Source organism: Accipiter gentilis, chromosome 12, assembly GCF_929443795.1.
Source record: "Accipiter gentilis chromosome 12, bAccGen1.1, whole genome shotgun sequence".
NCBI classification, from domain to species: domain Eukaryota; kingdom Metazoa; phylum Chordata; class Aves; order Accipitriformes; family Accipitridae; genus Astur; species Astur gentilis.
Window position 1 is genome coordinate 25,492,782 of NC_064891.1, and position 14,624 is coordinate 25,507,405.

Here is a 14,624-nt window from a genome sequence, read left to right on the forward strand (position 1 = left end):
CAGATATTTCTAAGTAGTTAGCATTATCTCTGCCTTTCCACCTACTATCAATAACTTTTACTCTTAGAATGATCTGTACATAAGCTTGGTGATAAATTTGGTTTAATTTAATGTTTTGTCCTAGATGACTAGCTCTTACTCCTCACATTTAACAGTTCTGTTCAGTTATTTCAAAACGTATAGCAGAAGCATTACACTGCAATGTTGTGCTACATTAAAAAAATGCTCCCTAAAAACAAAGAATAAGTATAGCCTGCTTAAATGTTCAAAGCTTGTTAAGGCACAGAAAGTTGCAGTATTTTCAACCTCAAGCAACAACGCACCCACGGAAACAAGAGAAAGATTTAATTCCAAATATTTGCCTACACACCTGCCCATTAATTCTTCTCCCACATCACTGAAACAACCTTCATTCTGGAATCACAGAGAGCAAGCAGATAGTACAGAACAGGATGCATTAGTGCTGAATGGTACTTACAGACACACAAGACCACAAGGAAAATCATGTATGTAACCAACTCCCGCAAAACACTTTTTAGATATCGTTCTCTGCTGGTGTTGCTTTCTTCCATGAGTCTTGTCCCCCACAGACCTTGAAAGGAAATAGATATAATGATGTACACAGATGTCTGATACTAGACACAGATGTGACATAATAAGTTAAGTGTTTTTGAAAGCTTAACCTATGTCATGTCTGCTGCAGGTTCTTCTGTGGATTTTAAACTGATCTAAGTTCAAGCAAGAACAACTTCTTCTGTAGGTTGAAAGGGACCCAAGGCAGTTATTTGCTATTCATGAGATAACACAATAATTTAGTAACAGCTCAGCAGAACTCTAACAGAATCTGCTGAATATTTGCCAGAAATGGTGTCACTTAAAGCCATATGGTATGAAAACAGATGCAAGCATACAAAGACATGCACAGACAGCCATCCTTCAAAAAATGAAGTGCAGTGTTTTGGGTTTTTTTAAAGTATGAAAAGCATCGTTAGACGAATGAAAATCCACGTTCAGTATCTAACCTTTAATAGCAGTCTTAACTAACTTTCTACCTGGAAGGAGGACGCATCAGTCAAACATATTTTTAAAGAAAACAAATCATAACCTTCCTCTCCCAAATAGGCAAGGCATATCCAACAGACACACAGCAGGGATCTTGGTGAGTATTTCTACATGATTTCTTTCCCTGCACGACAAAGAGTTATCACCGAAACATCAGCAGCGTCTTAAATGAGCAACCGCCATCTAGGTGTCAAAGTGGGTAACTGCATTAGCTGAACTATTCCTGCCTGTTACTAGCTTCCTATTTGTACTGGGTTTGTGTGCCAAGGTTTTGGTAGTCGGGGGGGGAAGGGGGGGTGTTACAGGGGTGGCTTCTGTGAGAACCTGCTAGAAGCTTCCCCTATGTCCCATGAAGCCAATGCCAGCCGGCTCCAAGACGGACCCGCCGCTGGCCAAGTCTGAGCCCATCAGCAACAGTGGCAGTGCCTCTGGGATAACATATTCAAGAAGGGGAAAAAAGTTGCTAGGACACAGAAACTACAGCCGGAGAGAGGAGTGATAACACATAAGAGAAACAACGCTGCAGACCCCCACGTCAGTGAAGAAGGAGGGGGAGGAGGTGCTCCAGGCGCCGGAGCAGAGATTCCCCTGCAGCCCATGGGGAAGACCATGGTGAGGCAGGCTGTCCCCCTGCAGCCCAGGGAGGTCCACGGTGGAGCAGATCTCCACCTGCAGCCCGTGGAGGACCCCATGCCAGAGCAGATGGATGGCGGAAGGAGGCTGTGACCCCATGGAAAGCCCACGCTGGAGCAAGCTCCTGATAGGACCCGAAAATCTGTGGAAAGAGGAGCCCACGCTGGAGCAGGTTTTCTGGCAGGACCTGGGACCCTGTGGGGGACCCACGCTGGAGCAGTCTGTTCCTGAAGAACTGCAGCCCATGGGAAGGGACCACATTGGAGAAGTTTGTGGAGGACTGTCTCCTGTGGGAAGGACCCCACGCTGGAGCAGGGGAAGAGTGTGAGGAATCCTCCCTCCGAGGAGGAAGGAGCGGCAGAGACAAGGTGTGGGGAGCTGTCCCCAACCCCCATCCCCTGTTCCCCTGCGCTGCCGGGGGGAGGAGGTGGAGAGAACCGGGAGTGGGGTTGAGCTGGGAAGGAGGAAGGGGTGGGGGGAAGGTGGTTTAAGGTTTGGCATTACTTCTGGTAATACCAAACCCTACTCTGGTTTGGTTGGCAATAAATTAAGTTAATTTTCCCCAAGTCAAGCCCGCTTTTGCCTGTGACGGTAATTAGCTGAGGGATCTCTCCCTGTCCTTACTTGACCTACAAACCTTTTGTTGTACTTTCTCTCTCCTGTCCAGCTGAGGAGAGGGATTGATAGAGCAGCTTTGGTGGGCATCTGGCACCCAGCCAGGGTCAACCCACCACACTATTATACTTGACATTCTCAAGAAGACAGTGTAAGAGAAGTTACTGAAGTCTGGTGATCCCTTCCAAAAGGGTAACAGAAAAGCAAAAGGATCTTTTAAATGGAGTCTCTAAAAGAAACAATCATCTGAGAAAAGAAAGCAGTTCGTAACCGCCATACTTATTTCCTGTGCCTAACACAGAACAGAAAAAAAACCTGGGAACAGCTGCTGATGCTCAGACCAGAACTGCTACCTTCAAGGTACTTCTCTTCACTTAAGCCTAAATAAAGCAAGGCAATTTGAACTTGGTTTATGGTGGGAGAGAAAGCATATGAAAATAAAAATTCACTCATACAGAAGTGCACCAAACCTCCACCCTTTTCATGTATTTTAAACAGCCAACCTTTTAAAGCATCCTTTATGTTCTCCATAGATGGAAATGGAATAACCTCAAACTCCCTAGGAAAAAAATCTTGGATCCATCAAACATACCACAGTAATTTTAAGTCAAATGGAACAGCAACAAGGGACAGCCAAAACATGTTATAAATCTGACAATGAAGCAAGAGTTCAGCTGCTTTGCAACCACTGCTGTAAGACTAAAACAGACAAAGGGCTAATCTGCCTGCTGCAGAACTTCATTTGCTAACAAAGAGATGGGAATAAGGAAGCTCTTCCCTCTACCTGCAAATACAAGGTGTATTCAGAAAAAAAAAAAGTGTGTTAGATGTTTTTAGAAGCCTTTCAGCTACCACATTTTTAAGTTGTGACCTAATGACAAAGTCAACCAGGAAACTTCACTTGCATAGGCACAGGAAGCACTAATAGTCTTAGCATTAATCTCTGTTCACACTCCTTAATTAGTAACTTATAACTTTTACTGGTGTCAGCCCCCAAAACAAGAAAGCTTTTTCAAAGCTGTTCTTTAAGGCTAAGTCTGAAAATTTACAGATAAAGACTGCAACTTTACTACACAGAATGCCAACTCCTCACCATTAGGTCATTCTTGAAGACAGAAACACAAAACCAAGAACATTTACAGAGTCACTAATAAAGAACTCAACAAATTCAGCCTCTAGCACAGCACTACGTTGCACTAGCAACCCTCATAATAAAGGGAGGAAAACATTGTGGAAGAGAGGAAGAAAAGGTTGGAACAGCCAGTGAGCTAAGCTGGCAAGAGAGCCGAGTCCCAGCTGTCAGCACATTACTCACCAATAAGAAATGTGGTGAGCAGAAAGCTTGCAAGCTCAAATTCTGTCATATTAGAATATTGCTAGGAGTCAGTCAGCAAGGAACAGAAAGTTACATGTGAAGGAAAAAAACCCAAAACAAACAGCACCAGAGATCATACAATGATCTTTGTGTTAAAGAAATCTGGATTTGCCCATCAGCTAGATTGAAGCTTTCATTAGTTGCCACATTTTTAGAAGACATGTACACTACTCCCCTTTTTGCAATATTAGAATATTGGTTTAGATGCACCAAGAATAGTGGCGGTAAGCAGTGCTGGATTTAAGCTGACATCTACTGCAAGCACCAAAAACATTTCGTTTCTAGCCTCAATTGATCATTTTCAGTTCATTCCTTATACAAATTTGCTATTCATCAACTTTTCGACAGAATCTACATACTCTTTCATTCAAAGAAATCTGCAAGTAACGATTCTCTCATACTCATTCTGTAGCCCAAACGGCTTAGCCAAAGAGTACGTGAACTCAGAATAGTTGTCAAAAAATAATGATCAAGTGCAAATAAAAATATAGATGAAATTTCATCTTACAATAAAAAGTCTGGCTTGTTAGGTAACACAGGAAATTAAAATCTTTGTTTACACATATATAAAGTGTTAGATACATACATGTAATATATATAATGTATATGTACTTACATATACATATATACCTACATAATCATAAAGCCAAGTTTATAAGGTATAGAACGCCTATTAAGTAATTCAGATAAATGTAAAAGTCTTAAATTCTGAAAATGCTCAAGCCAAGATACGTATCACTAACTAATCTGCCTAAACAGAAATTCAGATGTTGGGGAAAGAATGCAGCAGTGGGAAGGAGAGGAAAGTGACCCTCAGGCAAAGATGCTTTGTCCCAAAACAACAACAAAACACAGGCTCACAATCCTCAGTTCACATTCCTTGGTAATGTACAATCAGAGCCTGCACTAGTTCAACTCAGTAAAAATGTCACGATGCATTCTTCATGAAAGTAACAATTAATGAGTGACTGGAAATTACATTTGATACATCCATTTAACAATGACTAAGAAAACCTTTCAAGAAATGCCCCACATACACTCCTTAGTATTGACACACACGAGGACACAGTAGCACTGGGTCACCAAAGTACAGCTGTGAGGGGCAGATTACCTTTCCAGCCTGCCTCTGGAAATGGACTTTGCTCTTATTCATCAAAACTTTTGATACTTTCTCCTTAACGGAGTTGAATAGTCATTCCCTCCTCTCCCCTCAGCATCTGGGATGTTTGCTGAAGAGATCTGCAAGACTAGAGGGACTAAAGCTACTTCAACAGAGACTCATGTTAAAATCTGAAAAGAATCCACAAAGCGAAGAAGCTAAAATACAGATAGTCTGAAGTAGTTGACTTTCTATTCACTTAGTAACTCCTGTTATGGTCACTCCAATAGTTGCAGTTACCAAAATCCCATTACCTTAAATCCCCTCTGCATTTTTATTTCACAGCTGACAGTAGGAAAAGTGTTAAGCAGTCATTCAATATCCTTCAGCTGATGAATGGCAACTTGTTTAGCCATGGTAACACTTTTGATATCCAAAGGATTAATCCCTCTTATTGAATTCTGTTTAGTGAAATGGAATTTCATTAAACAAATTATGCTAACTTTCCTCTAGTTATCTTGAAATAAAACCGAGTACTGAGGATTTCATTTTCCAGTCTTGAAAGATCCTCACAGTTACCCATGAAATGTCAAAAGAACTACTGAGTGCTCTTTCCAGTATTAAAACCTCACTTATCCTTCAAGTGCCCCATATTAATATCAGGCTTGAAATCAGCCCTTTTGCTGTGTAGCCTGCAGCAACCACATTCTTCAGGGAAGGTTAGTTACTTAGGCAGCAGGCAAGTACAGCACCCTGCAGTACCTCCACAGCATGGAAGTCACACCTACCCATTCACAGTGTCTATGAATTAATGGCAACGCTCTCATGAAAGAGCCAGAAAAAGATTTGTCTACTACAGCAACTTTAGCTACACTTGCCTATAAACACAAAATGTATGCAGGTCAGATATCAACAGAAACTGTGGATAGTAACCACAGGGATAAATCCACTCCAAACATGCCTAAAACATGAAACCAAGCCTTTTCGTTTTACAGCTAAAAATAGAATACTACCAGCGTACACTGTCTCGAACAGCAAGAGACAGCTTTGTCCACAGCCATTATTGAAAATATTTCTTTTTTGTTTTCTTGCACTGCAAAAACGTGTAACTTTGCACCATTCTCCACAAAGCACACACTTGATTAATAGGCTTACACCCAGTAGTGTAAGGAGAACCACACCAGTTGAAAGGATACATACTGTTGCCATATCAAAGGTGGTCCTCCCAGTGCAGTCTGAGAACAGAAATTAACAAGTTCACGCTACAGATGTGCATCAGCTCCCAAAGTGGTCATTCTAGCCCAAGACAGATTGCTTCTAGGCAGCAAGACAGGCAAGGGATCCATCTACCAGAGCAGGGCCAGAGTATCTTCTCTGGCAACATCTGCCTTATACTGATGCCACTAAAGGCCCAGCTGCATTTATTCTGCCCAGCACAGAACGCAGCATCACCAAAAGCCAGTTCCTCTTGGTTCTGCTGCTTGCTCAGCTGAACAAGGTTAAAATATATATATATAGGCTTAAAACCTAAAAAACTGCTAGGAAAAAAAGCATACTAAAAATAAGCAGCCTTCCTCCACCTAAAACCAACCCCCGGCTGTAGATGCAGATAAACTATAGATGATTCAACAAAGCATTTTACTAAGCCTTTGTTAGAACAGTATCTCGGGAGTCTGTCTGATGGACTCTTTCTATCTGCGAATACTCTGACCTCACACAAACCACATGTTATTAAGGTCTGCCTTCACGTTCAAAATGGCTCAGAAACCAGCACCAAAATCAGTCCTAGCGTGAATAATCCATTTTTGACTATTATGGCAGAAACCACAATGGAGATTAAACAGTAGCAACTTATGCCAGGTCATCACCAAGTCACTCTCACTCTCACCTCGTGTTAAAACACCACAATTTTTCACCACAGTCAAAAGCATATACAGGAGCTTCCTTCTCAGCAACAGCTAGTACGAAGGGAGCATCTGAACAGTCTCCTTAGATAAGCACTTTTGTAAAAGGACTTTACTTTCTCCACATGAAGCAGCTCCTTTCCTAGGCATTTACGTATCTCAGTGACAGACTAAACTAAACACACCATTGAAGTCTCCAAACAGAGCAGTGCCAGTTCATGCACAACATAATTATCATTTCTATTTTTTCCTGGCCATTCTGGTCTTGTTATGAAGTGACTTAGTTCACCGAACACTCTCCCAATAAAATCTGTTGAAAAGAAAACACGCTCTATTCCATAATCTCTATGAGTCCGACTTGCATCCAAGTAAAACACTGCAATGATCAAGAGGGATTTATTTTGGTGCAAGACAGCTGAAGGCAGAGAAATCATTACAGCAAACAATTTTTGAATGCACATGAAAATCAAAGTGACAGTATACAGGACATACAATAGCCTAATGTGCAAGTCCCTGCTTAAAATCATTTGTTTCGACACCTCTGCTGATGCTGTGCCAGCCAGTAGCAGTACTATCTATCACTTCAGAAAATTCACGTTTTAGAAGAAGAAACCTTACTTTTTAAATATGGTTTACTTTTCCTGCAACTTTATAAAGATTTTGTCTGACATTTAAACAAATCCTGCATTTAAAATCCTCATGATTTGATGCTGACATTTTAAACTTCTCTGAAAAGGAAGGGGGGTTTCTCACACGTGCTCCCACAACCTTGAATCCAAAGAACTCCCCATCCACCATTTTCTCTGCTGTGTCAAACCAACCCCGTACAGGGCCAGCTCAGCACAGAGTTAACGCAGTAAGCTTAGAATGAGACTCCAAACGCTCATATGATATGCTCCCACTTACGCTTCAAACTACATCTCTGGTCACCAGCTGCATGTCAACAGGCAGCTCTCAACAACCGAGGGCAGCTCCAAGGCACTGCGCAATATTGCAGAAAAACAAAAATGAATAAAACGTTCTCCCAACAACCCCACTCTAAGCACGAATGCCATCCTAACCACCTCTTTTATAGGACAGAGGATGCTGAAAAAGACAGACGAGTAGTCTGCTCCAACTCTCCAAAGACCTAGTGTTGGGTCAGAAAAGCCACACGTATCTAAAAACCACTCACAAGAGCCTCTTACACTGAAAGCAGCCAGGATTAATACCTGAGGGGCAGAAAGCACTGTGCTCCAGAGGAAACGGAGAGAGGTGTGTGTGCATTTGTGTGTGCTGGGTGGCATAACCAGGACAGAGATCAGAATACAGATGTGCCTGAAGAAGTGGCGACACAAACAGGGGCAAGCACGCACGGACAGACGGGAGATGGGAAAGGAACACGGGCAGAGGAAAAAGAGGACGGAGAGCAAAGGGGTGGGTGGGTGGAAGAAAAGGCAAAGGGACTACAACCTCCTCATACACGCTCCTCTTGGCGACAGTCTGCAGGAAAAGGCAGCGAGCCGCGGAGGCCGAGAAAGACTCGGGGCCCCGCACCGGCCGGAGGGGCCCGGGCAGGGGGTGGCGGGGAGGGGGGCAGAGGCTCTCTCTCACCTCGCAGCCGCCGCGCCAGGCGCTTGGCCCAGGCCGCTCGGTGTGGCGCAGCGCCGTCGGGCGGCACCTGGTGGCGGCCCAACGCCTCCGCCCCGCCGCGCCCCGCGGGGAGCCGCCGCTGCCGCCGCCCGCCGTCGCTCTGACCCGCCGCGCCGCTGCCCAACGACGACGAAGCGCCGGCCGCAGGGCTGCCCCACTCCACGTCCATCTCCAGCACCGGCCCTGCCGCCGCCGCCGCCTCCTCCTCCTCCTCCTCGGGCTCGAAGCCCGGGTTGTCCCGACTCCAGGCCTGCCGCGAGCAGGCGGAGAGCGGCGGCGACGGCGGCGGGCAAGAGCCAGCCCGCGCCGCCTCACCCAGCCGCTCCAGCTCCAGCTGCTCCCGACCGCGCCGGCAGCCCCCACGGCCCGCCATCAGCACGCCGCCGCCGCCCGGGGCGGGGCGCCGCCGCCTCCGCCCCTTCCCCGCCCTCCGGCGCCGGCCCGGAAAGCCCGGGGTTCGGAGGGAGATGTAGTTGCCCTGCCTCCCAGCGGGAGCGGCGGCCGGGGCTTCCTTCCCTCCCTCCGCCGTGCCCTGAGAGAGCGGTGCGGCCCTCAGGGCCGCGCTCCCGGCGAGTGCCTTCCCCCCCGCCCCCACCCCGCAAGGCCTGAAGCCCCGAGCCGAGCCGTGAGGCGGGAAGCCCTGAGCCGAGCCGTGAGGCGGGAAGCCCTGCGGCGCCTCTGTGGTAGCGGTGCAGGGGCCGGCGCCGGGCATTTCAGGCCAGCTCGCCGCTGTCCCTCGGTACAGGTGGAAGGAGGCCCCGCGGAGGGGTTTTACCCCCTTAATAAATTGCGGGGGGAACAGCCATTTCACACAATTTTAAGAAGGAGAGACGTTAAAGCTCCTGAAGCAGCCAGAAAGCCCACCTCCCCCCGCCCCAAACCGGCAAACAGTAATGGAAGCCCACAGGTTGAGGGTTTTGTGGTTTTTATTTAAATCTGGTTACAGCAAAATACAGGCTGGCAGTACAGCATGCCAGGGAGGTAATGCTCGCTCTGTGTGTCCGACAGTGTTCGTCTCGCTTCCCCACACCTCTGCCAACGGCATCCTGTGAGGCCGGTGCGATGTGGAGGGCTGGCACTGCTGGCAGCCAAGGGGAGGCCACCGGGTAAAGAAGCTGCCCCAAACCCCAAAAGTCACCACGCGCTCTACACTTACAGTTACCCGAAATGAAGCTACTCCCCCCTCCCCTTAGGTAGGAATTGGAAAAGAAGGGAAACGTTACTTTTGTCTCCCTTTAAAGGGTGACTTCGTTATTTTCAATGCTGTGATGATCTCGAGCATCCTCAGCACTCTCCAACGTTTGATTGCTGTTATCGTCAGGGGTCTCAGCTGAAACGCGGACCTGGCTCTCCCTGCTTTCCATGGTCTGGTAGCTATCCCCTCTGACACCAGCCTTGCTATCATCTCCTGCTTCGTGGCTATCGAATTTCTGCCGGCTGTCGTTTTCCATGCTCCGGTCATGCTGCTTGCTGTCCAGCTCGCTGCTGTCCTGCCCGTGGCTCTTGTCAGCCCATTCCCTGCTGATGGTGTGCTTCTCCCGGGAAAGCCCCGTTTGCTGGCTGTGTGCATCCAGGGCACTCTCATCCTCCTCACTGGCATCATACACAATGAGCTGTGTTAGAAAGCAAAATAAGAAAGAGCCGCTGTCACCCCTGAGAAACTGATCTTGCAACAGGTGTTGCCATACTGCACCAAAGCAAGCTGCATAGGCTGCGGGGACACTCAAAGCCTGCATGATACATCTCTGCCTGGAGACACGGTGGTCTTTTATGGAGTTACATGAACATTTCACATTACAAGAAACTGAAGTTCGATCCTGGCCTCGCATTTCATGTGTGCAAGTATATCATGATAGTGCAAATTGCAGTGTTGCACAGCTAAGCAGCAGCAGGCAACGCTCCTCCCTCGGCGCATCGACAGCCATCAATAACCCCTAGTTTGGGGTATCCAGAGAAAGGAAATGCATTCCTTCACTTACGCTTACTTTCCCCATACCAATTCTTTTCAAAACTGACTCCCATAAAATAACATGTCCATTTTCAAGTTCCCTACCCTTTTCCAAAAACCTCAGTACCCTTGCTCAGAACTATTTACCTTTTTTGCAGCTTTGCGGAGTTTGCTAGACTCCACCACTGTGGCTTTTGCCCTCACCCTGTAGGCCACGCTGTCGCCTCTGCCACTGTTGTCTCCTCGGGTGAAAGGGAAAGGAGGGAAGGGTACAGTTACTGGAATGTCTGTGGGAAAACTCGTGACAATCTCATCAGATTCATCCGTGTCATTGGAATCATTATCATCGTTGTCATCATCCACATCTTCATGGCTCTTGCTTGACACATCAGGAAAGTGCTGAAAAACATTTATTATGCATCAGGCAAGTGAACATATATATGAGATGTGCAGACTGGTATCTGTCCTGCTCACCCAGGGCTTATGCGCTGTTGAGGAGCTATGTGCACTAATTGCTCTGAACTCGCCTCACCCTGCCTGAAGCTTTTGATTGAGGAAAATAAGTGCTGCTACACACTGGCTGCCCTACAGCACTCAGCTGACATTTTGCTGTTCAAAACACTTACCGGTTGTGCTGGGACATCCACGCTTTCTTCTGAAGAGTAAAGAGTCTGAAAACAACATAGAATAAAACTCACTATTAGCACACTAAAGCATATACAGCAGAGCTGATCAGCATATTGACTGTTCTTTAAGCACTTAATCCTAACTTGCAAATCTTGCCATTGAAAGGTGCTCTGCTTTCTCTTCCCATTAGTTGCCCATACCTGCTGGGGTGACATCAGGTCATTCTGTGTGTGCTGCAGACTCTCCAAAGACTGAGAATTCATGTGGTGGTGGTGGTACCTGTGTGATTGATGGCCCCTGGGATCCTTGAAGAGAAAAAAAAAAAAGGGGGGGGGGGGTGGTGTTAATCCACAAAGGCGCATACAGGAGTAGGCAAAGCTGCCTGCATCGCAACCTTTGTTTGCAGGCAGATGTGGCATCTGCAATACATACTCCCTTTGTACAGCATGTGTCCTCAGCAATTCATTGCAGTAGGAAGAGGACTCAGAACAAGCCGTGATCACAGATGAACATTATACCCAAACAATATAATACAGAAGATGTGCCTCTCCCACTGGCAGAGCCTGGGGAATTTCAGATCAATTTCTCCAGCTGGTTTTTATTGAGTGAAATTTGGAGTTATATCTAAGAACCATCATTCTGCTAATTCTCAAGTCCTTTTCCCAAGAGTGATTTATCTCCCACATCACGAAGACTCTAAACTAAATGCAGGAGCTGATTCTCAGAGCAAAGAATTTATTTTACATGGGTGGTAGCTGGCGATGGAGTATAAATCAAATAGCTATATACAAGACTAACACAGTTCACTCGCACCACTCAAAAAAATCATGGGAATTGAAGTGCTCTTTCAGCACCAAATATTGTCATCTGATCCACACTAATGAAATGTAGATTATAGCAGTTGTGCCATGCTACAGTCCTTTTCTCTTTTTAACTGGCAGCTTACAGATTTTTCCATTTAGAAAAGAAGTTTACAGTGCTAGTCCAGAGATACAACTAACAGAAGTCCACAACCAGGACGCCTAACATGGCAAAAGTCTACTGACATCCGTGGCACTCTGCTTTGGCTGCCTAAGAAACTTGCTCATAACAGCCAGGTGAGGACACATTCTGCAAGCAGCTACAATCATAAAACGAGTATCAGACAATGTGTATTAGAGAAAAAAAAAAAAAAGGCATTTATTAAAGAAAATTAATAGAAAGACAAAAGGAGCTTACATATTTTTCTTCAGAGCTGGCAGAAATGGCATGCTGCTTGTATTTACTCACCTTGAAGGGAGAAAAGAGAAAAAGCATTTGTCAGTATTAATTTCTTCCTAATATGCAAAGAAAATATGCAAGTGATTACTGATACACATTTGCGATTTACTCACTGGCCATGCAGCGGTGATGCTGATAAGGCATAAACACAGAACTGCCGCCTTCATTGTGATTTTTTACCTAGAAAATATTTTGGAACAGTGAGTCAACAAGGTAAAATACCACAAAAATGCCATAGACTTTTTCTTTCTCCTGGTGTCCTTCACTGTGCCAAGACCAGCTCTCTGCTAAGGATTCATTCTGCCCACGCCAATCTTTTTCTTCTGTCCTCCACCACCACCCCACACCCATCTTGTTTTGTAACTCAAAAGCTACAAGAATTTTAAAACCAGGTACTGAGAAGTGCTGAGCAGTGGTGAGAGTAGCCATACTGAGAAGGCGAGCAGACTCCTTCTGTCATCTACTGACTTGCAGTGGCAAAGGAAAAGCTTTGTGAAAAACAAAGTGCTATAAAGATTAGCTTTGTTTTATCTTCCTTCATTTAACATTTTGTCAGAAGAGACAGGACAAGACAAACTCAGCTTGGATTATCTTTTCAGTTATTTTAAAACTAGTTTTCAGGTTTATTAACTGGAGTCGCTGTGAGTAAACTCAGTTTATATGAACATAAACTGCTCTTATTGATAGACATTTATTTCCCCCTCAGGAAGTTTGAACAGAATAACCTGTGTTTCCAAGCGAGAGATAAAGTAAAATATCTGCCCACATTGCCATTTTAGAACTTTAATAAAGGAGTGATTCCTGCTGAAATTAGGAGACTGCTGAGCTACAGTAAATTTTGGTGCTGACAGACCAATTCCCAGGATAAGGAACATTCCTGAGAAATTAAACCAATTTACTGATGAACAAGAGGCATTTAAAACTTTAGTAAATCATAGCAGAAAAGAACGGCTAGTAAGGGCACATTTAAAATACATTAATAAGGCTGGCCCTGAGGCAGGACACTATCACAGGTATTGCAATTTCAAGAGTTACAGAGAATGTAACTCTCTGTACAGTGTTACAGTGTGTGTCCCATCCATTCAGTAGTGTGCAGCACAAACTGCAAGCCTGCCAGGAAAAACAGGGACACTGCCAGGCAGTGGTTACACGACAGAGGAAGCTTTCTGTGTTCAAGTACCAGCTTTGAGTTTCCAGCACTTGATTCAGTGGCAGGGTTTTCAGTAACCTCCTCCTGACATCTATCAGCACAGAGTTTTAAAATTGTGACTATGTATAATACCTTGCATCACTAAAGCAATGTTGCTCCTATAAAAGCACACCTTCTTCCACAGAGAAACATCAAATGTCCCTGTCCAGTGAAGCAGTTTTCAAAGATCTCCTGCCCAACACTTCCTTGACTAAAGCTGCAGACAAAATGGCATGTCAGGTAAAAAAAGCAAAATATTACCTTCTCTGGTGCTGGAGGAGTCAGCTGCGACAAGAGCGCTCTTAGTGATCCCAGCAGCAGCTCCAGCCGGTTGGCTATCAGCAGATCTGGCTTTCTCTCCTCATCCCCTGACTGCCCGACATCTCCGACCTCGGGGAATTTAAACCCTGTCCCAGGCACAGCCACCAATCCCCATGTGGCGGAAAAAGATGAAGTCATGAGGCTCCTGGCCACCGTCCTGCCCACGTTCTCCTACACTTCCTCTTTGGCTTTGTGGCTTTTGAAGCAAACAAAAGCTACTCTATGGTTAAAACATTACTTATGGGCAAGATCATTAACCAGCAGGTTTGTTGAATGCACAGCATTTGGTATCATGTAGGAGGACTTCAGGGCACGTCTGTCCTCCTTTTGTGAAAAGGCAGTGCCCAGTTTCCCAGAAACCTTTCATGCCCTGTTGCATAGGGGGTAGGAATATGTAATGTGTGCAGAAAGAAAGAGATGTGAACATAAAACTCCACCAAAAGGTCTTAATGCTTCCACAAAGTTATAGATTTGCTCTCCAGCGTACACATATTGTAACGGGAATTGCAGAGACAAGGTGCAGAATACGGCCTTTTGCCTTCTTGGTCTGACCTAGGTAAAAAAAAATAAAATAAAAAATTAGTGTGCCTCAATAGGCATTCTGCATCCAGAAACTTGTTTGTAAAGGTATACAAGAGCCACTGATAGTCTATTTTAAAAGGGTTTGTGCACCATTATTAGAAATTCTCACTCCTTTTCTATTCTTTTGTATCCCTTCTGGGTCCTTTCTGGTTTCATTCACTCTCTTAGGTGGTTTGGTTGACTTACCTGCTACAGCTGTCTGCTGCACCAAACCTGCTACAGAACCCTTTTCAGGGAGCAGATGCTAGAAATTTTTCAAGCTAAAAAAAAAGAAATAGGAAAAAAATATAGCAGCTATAGCTCCACTATGAGGAGTGCCATGACTAGCATTGGGAAGCAAGGGACACCATGGGATGAAATTCCATGTCTGCTACAGA

General features: G+C 45.3%; 2 protein-coding genes across 5 annotated transcripts in view; both read right to left on the reverse strand.

Annotated features, from left to right (window-relative positions):
- PKD2 (polycystin 2, transient receptor potential cation channel) overlaps positions 1–8,714 on the reverse strand; it is a 29,321-nt gene extending 20,607 nt beyond the window's left edge. For 2 of the 4 annotated variants that reach the window (XR_007507766.1, XM_049814842.1), the window contains exons 1-2: positions 8,282–8,714; positions 479–592 (exon numbers count right to left, since the gene is read on the reverse strand). Coding sequence is in view for 3 of the 4 variants with exons in the window: in XM_049814842.1 (XP_049670799.1) it covers positions 479–592; positions 8,282–8,693 (526 nt within the window). In the remaining variant the exon portion in view is untranslated. Of the gene's footprint in view, positions 1–478; positions 593–1,022; positions 1,098–8,140 lie in introns of those variants that run through there. The other 2 variants (XM_049814843.1, XM_049814844.1) reach the window with 2 other exon arrangements.
- Positions 8,715–9,228: 514 nt separating this feature from the next.
- Positions 9,229–13,717, reverse strand: SPP1 (secreted phosphoprotein 1). The gene is made up of 7 exons (XM_049814854.1): positions 13,606–13,717; positions 12,269–12,335; positions 12,114–12,164; positions 11,096–11,200; positions 10,895–10,939; positions 10,416–10,667; positions 9,229–9,933 (listed from the first exon to the last, which is right to left on the reverse strand). The coding sequence occupies exons 2-7, from the start codon at positions 12,320–12,322 to the stop codon at positions 9,556–9,558; spliced, it is 885 nt and encodes a 294-aa protein (XP_049670811.1). The 5' UTR covers positions 12,323–12,335; positions 13,606–13,717; the 3' UTR covers positions 9,229–9,555.
- Between the last annotated feature and the right edge of the window lie 907 nt (positions 13,718–14,624).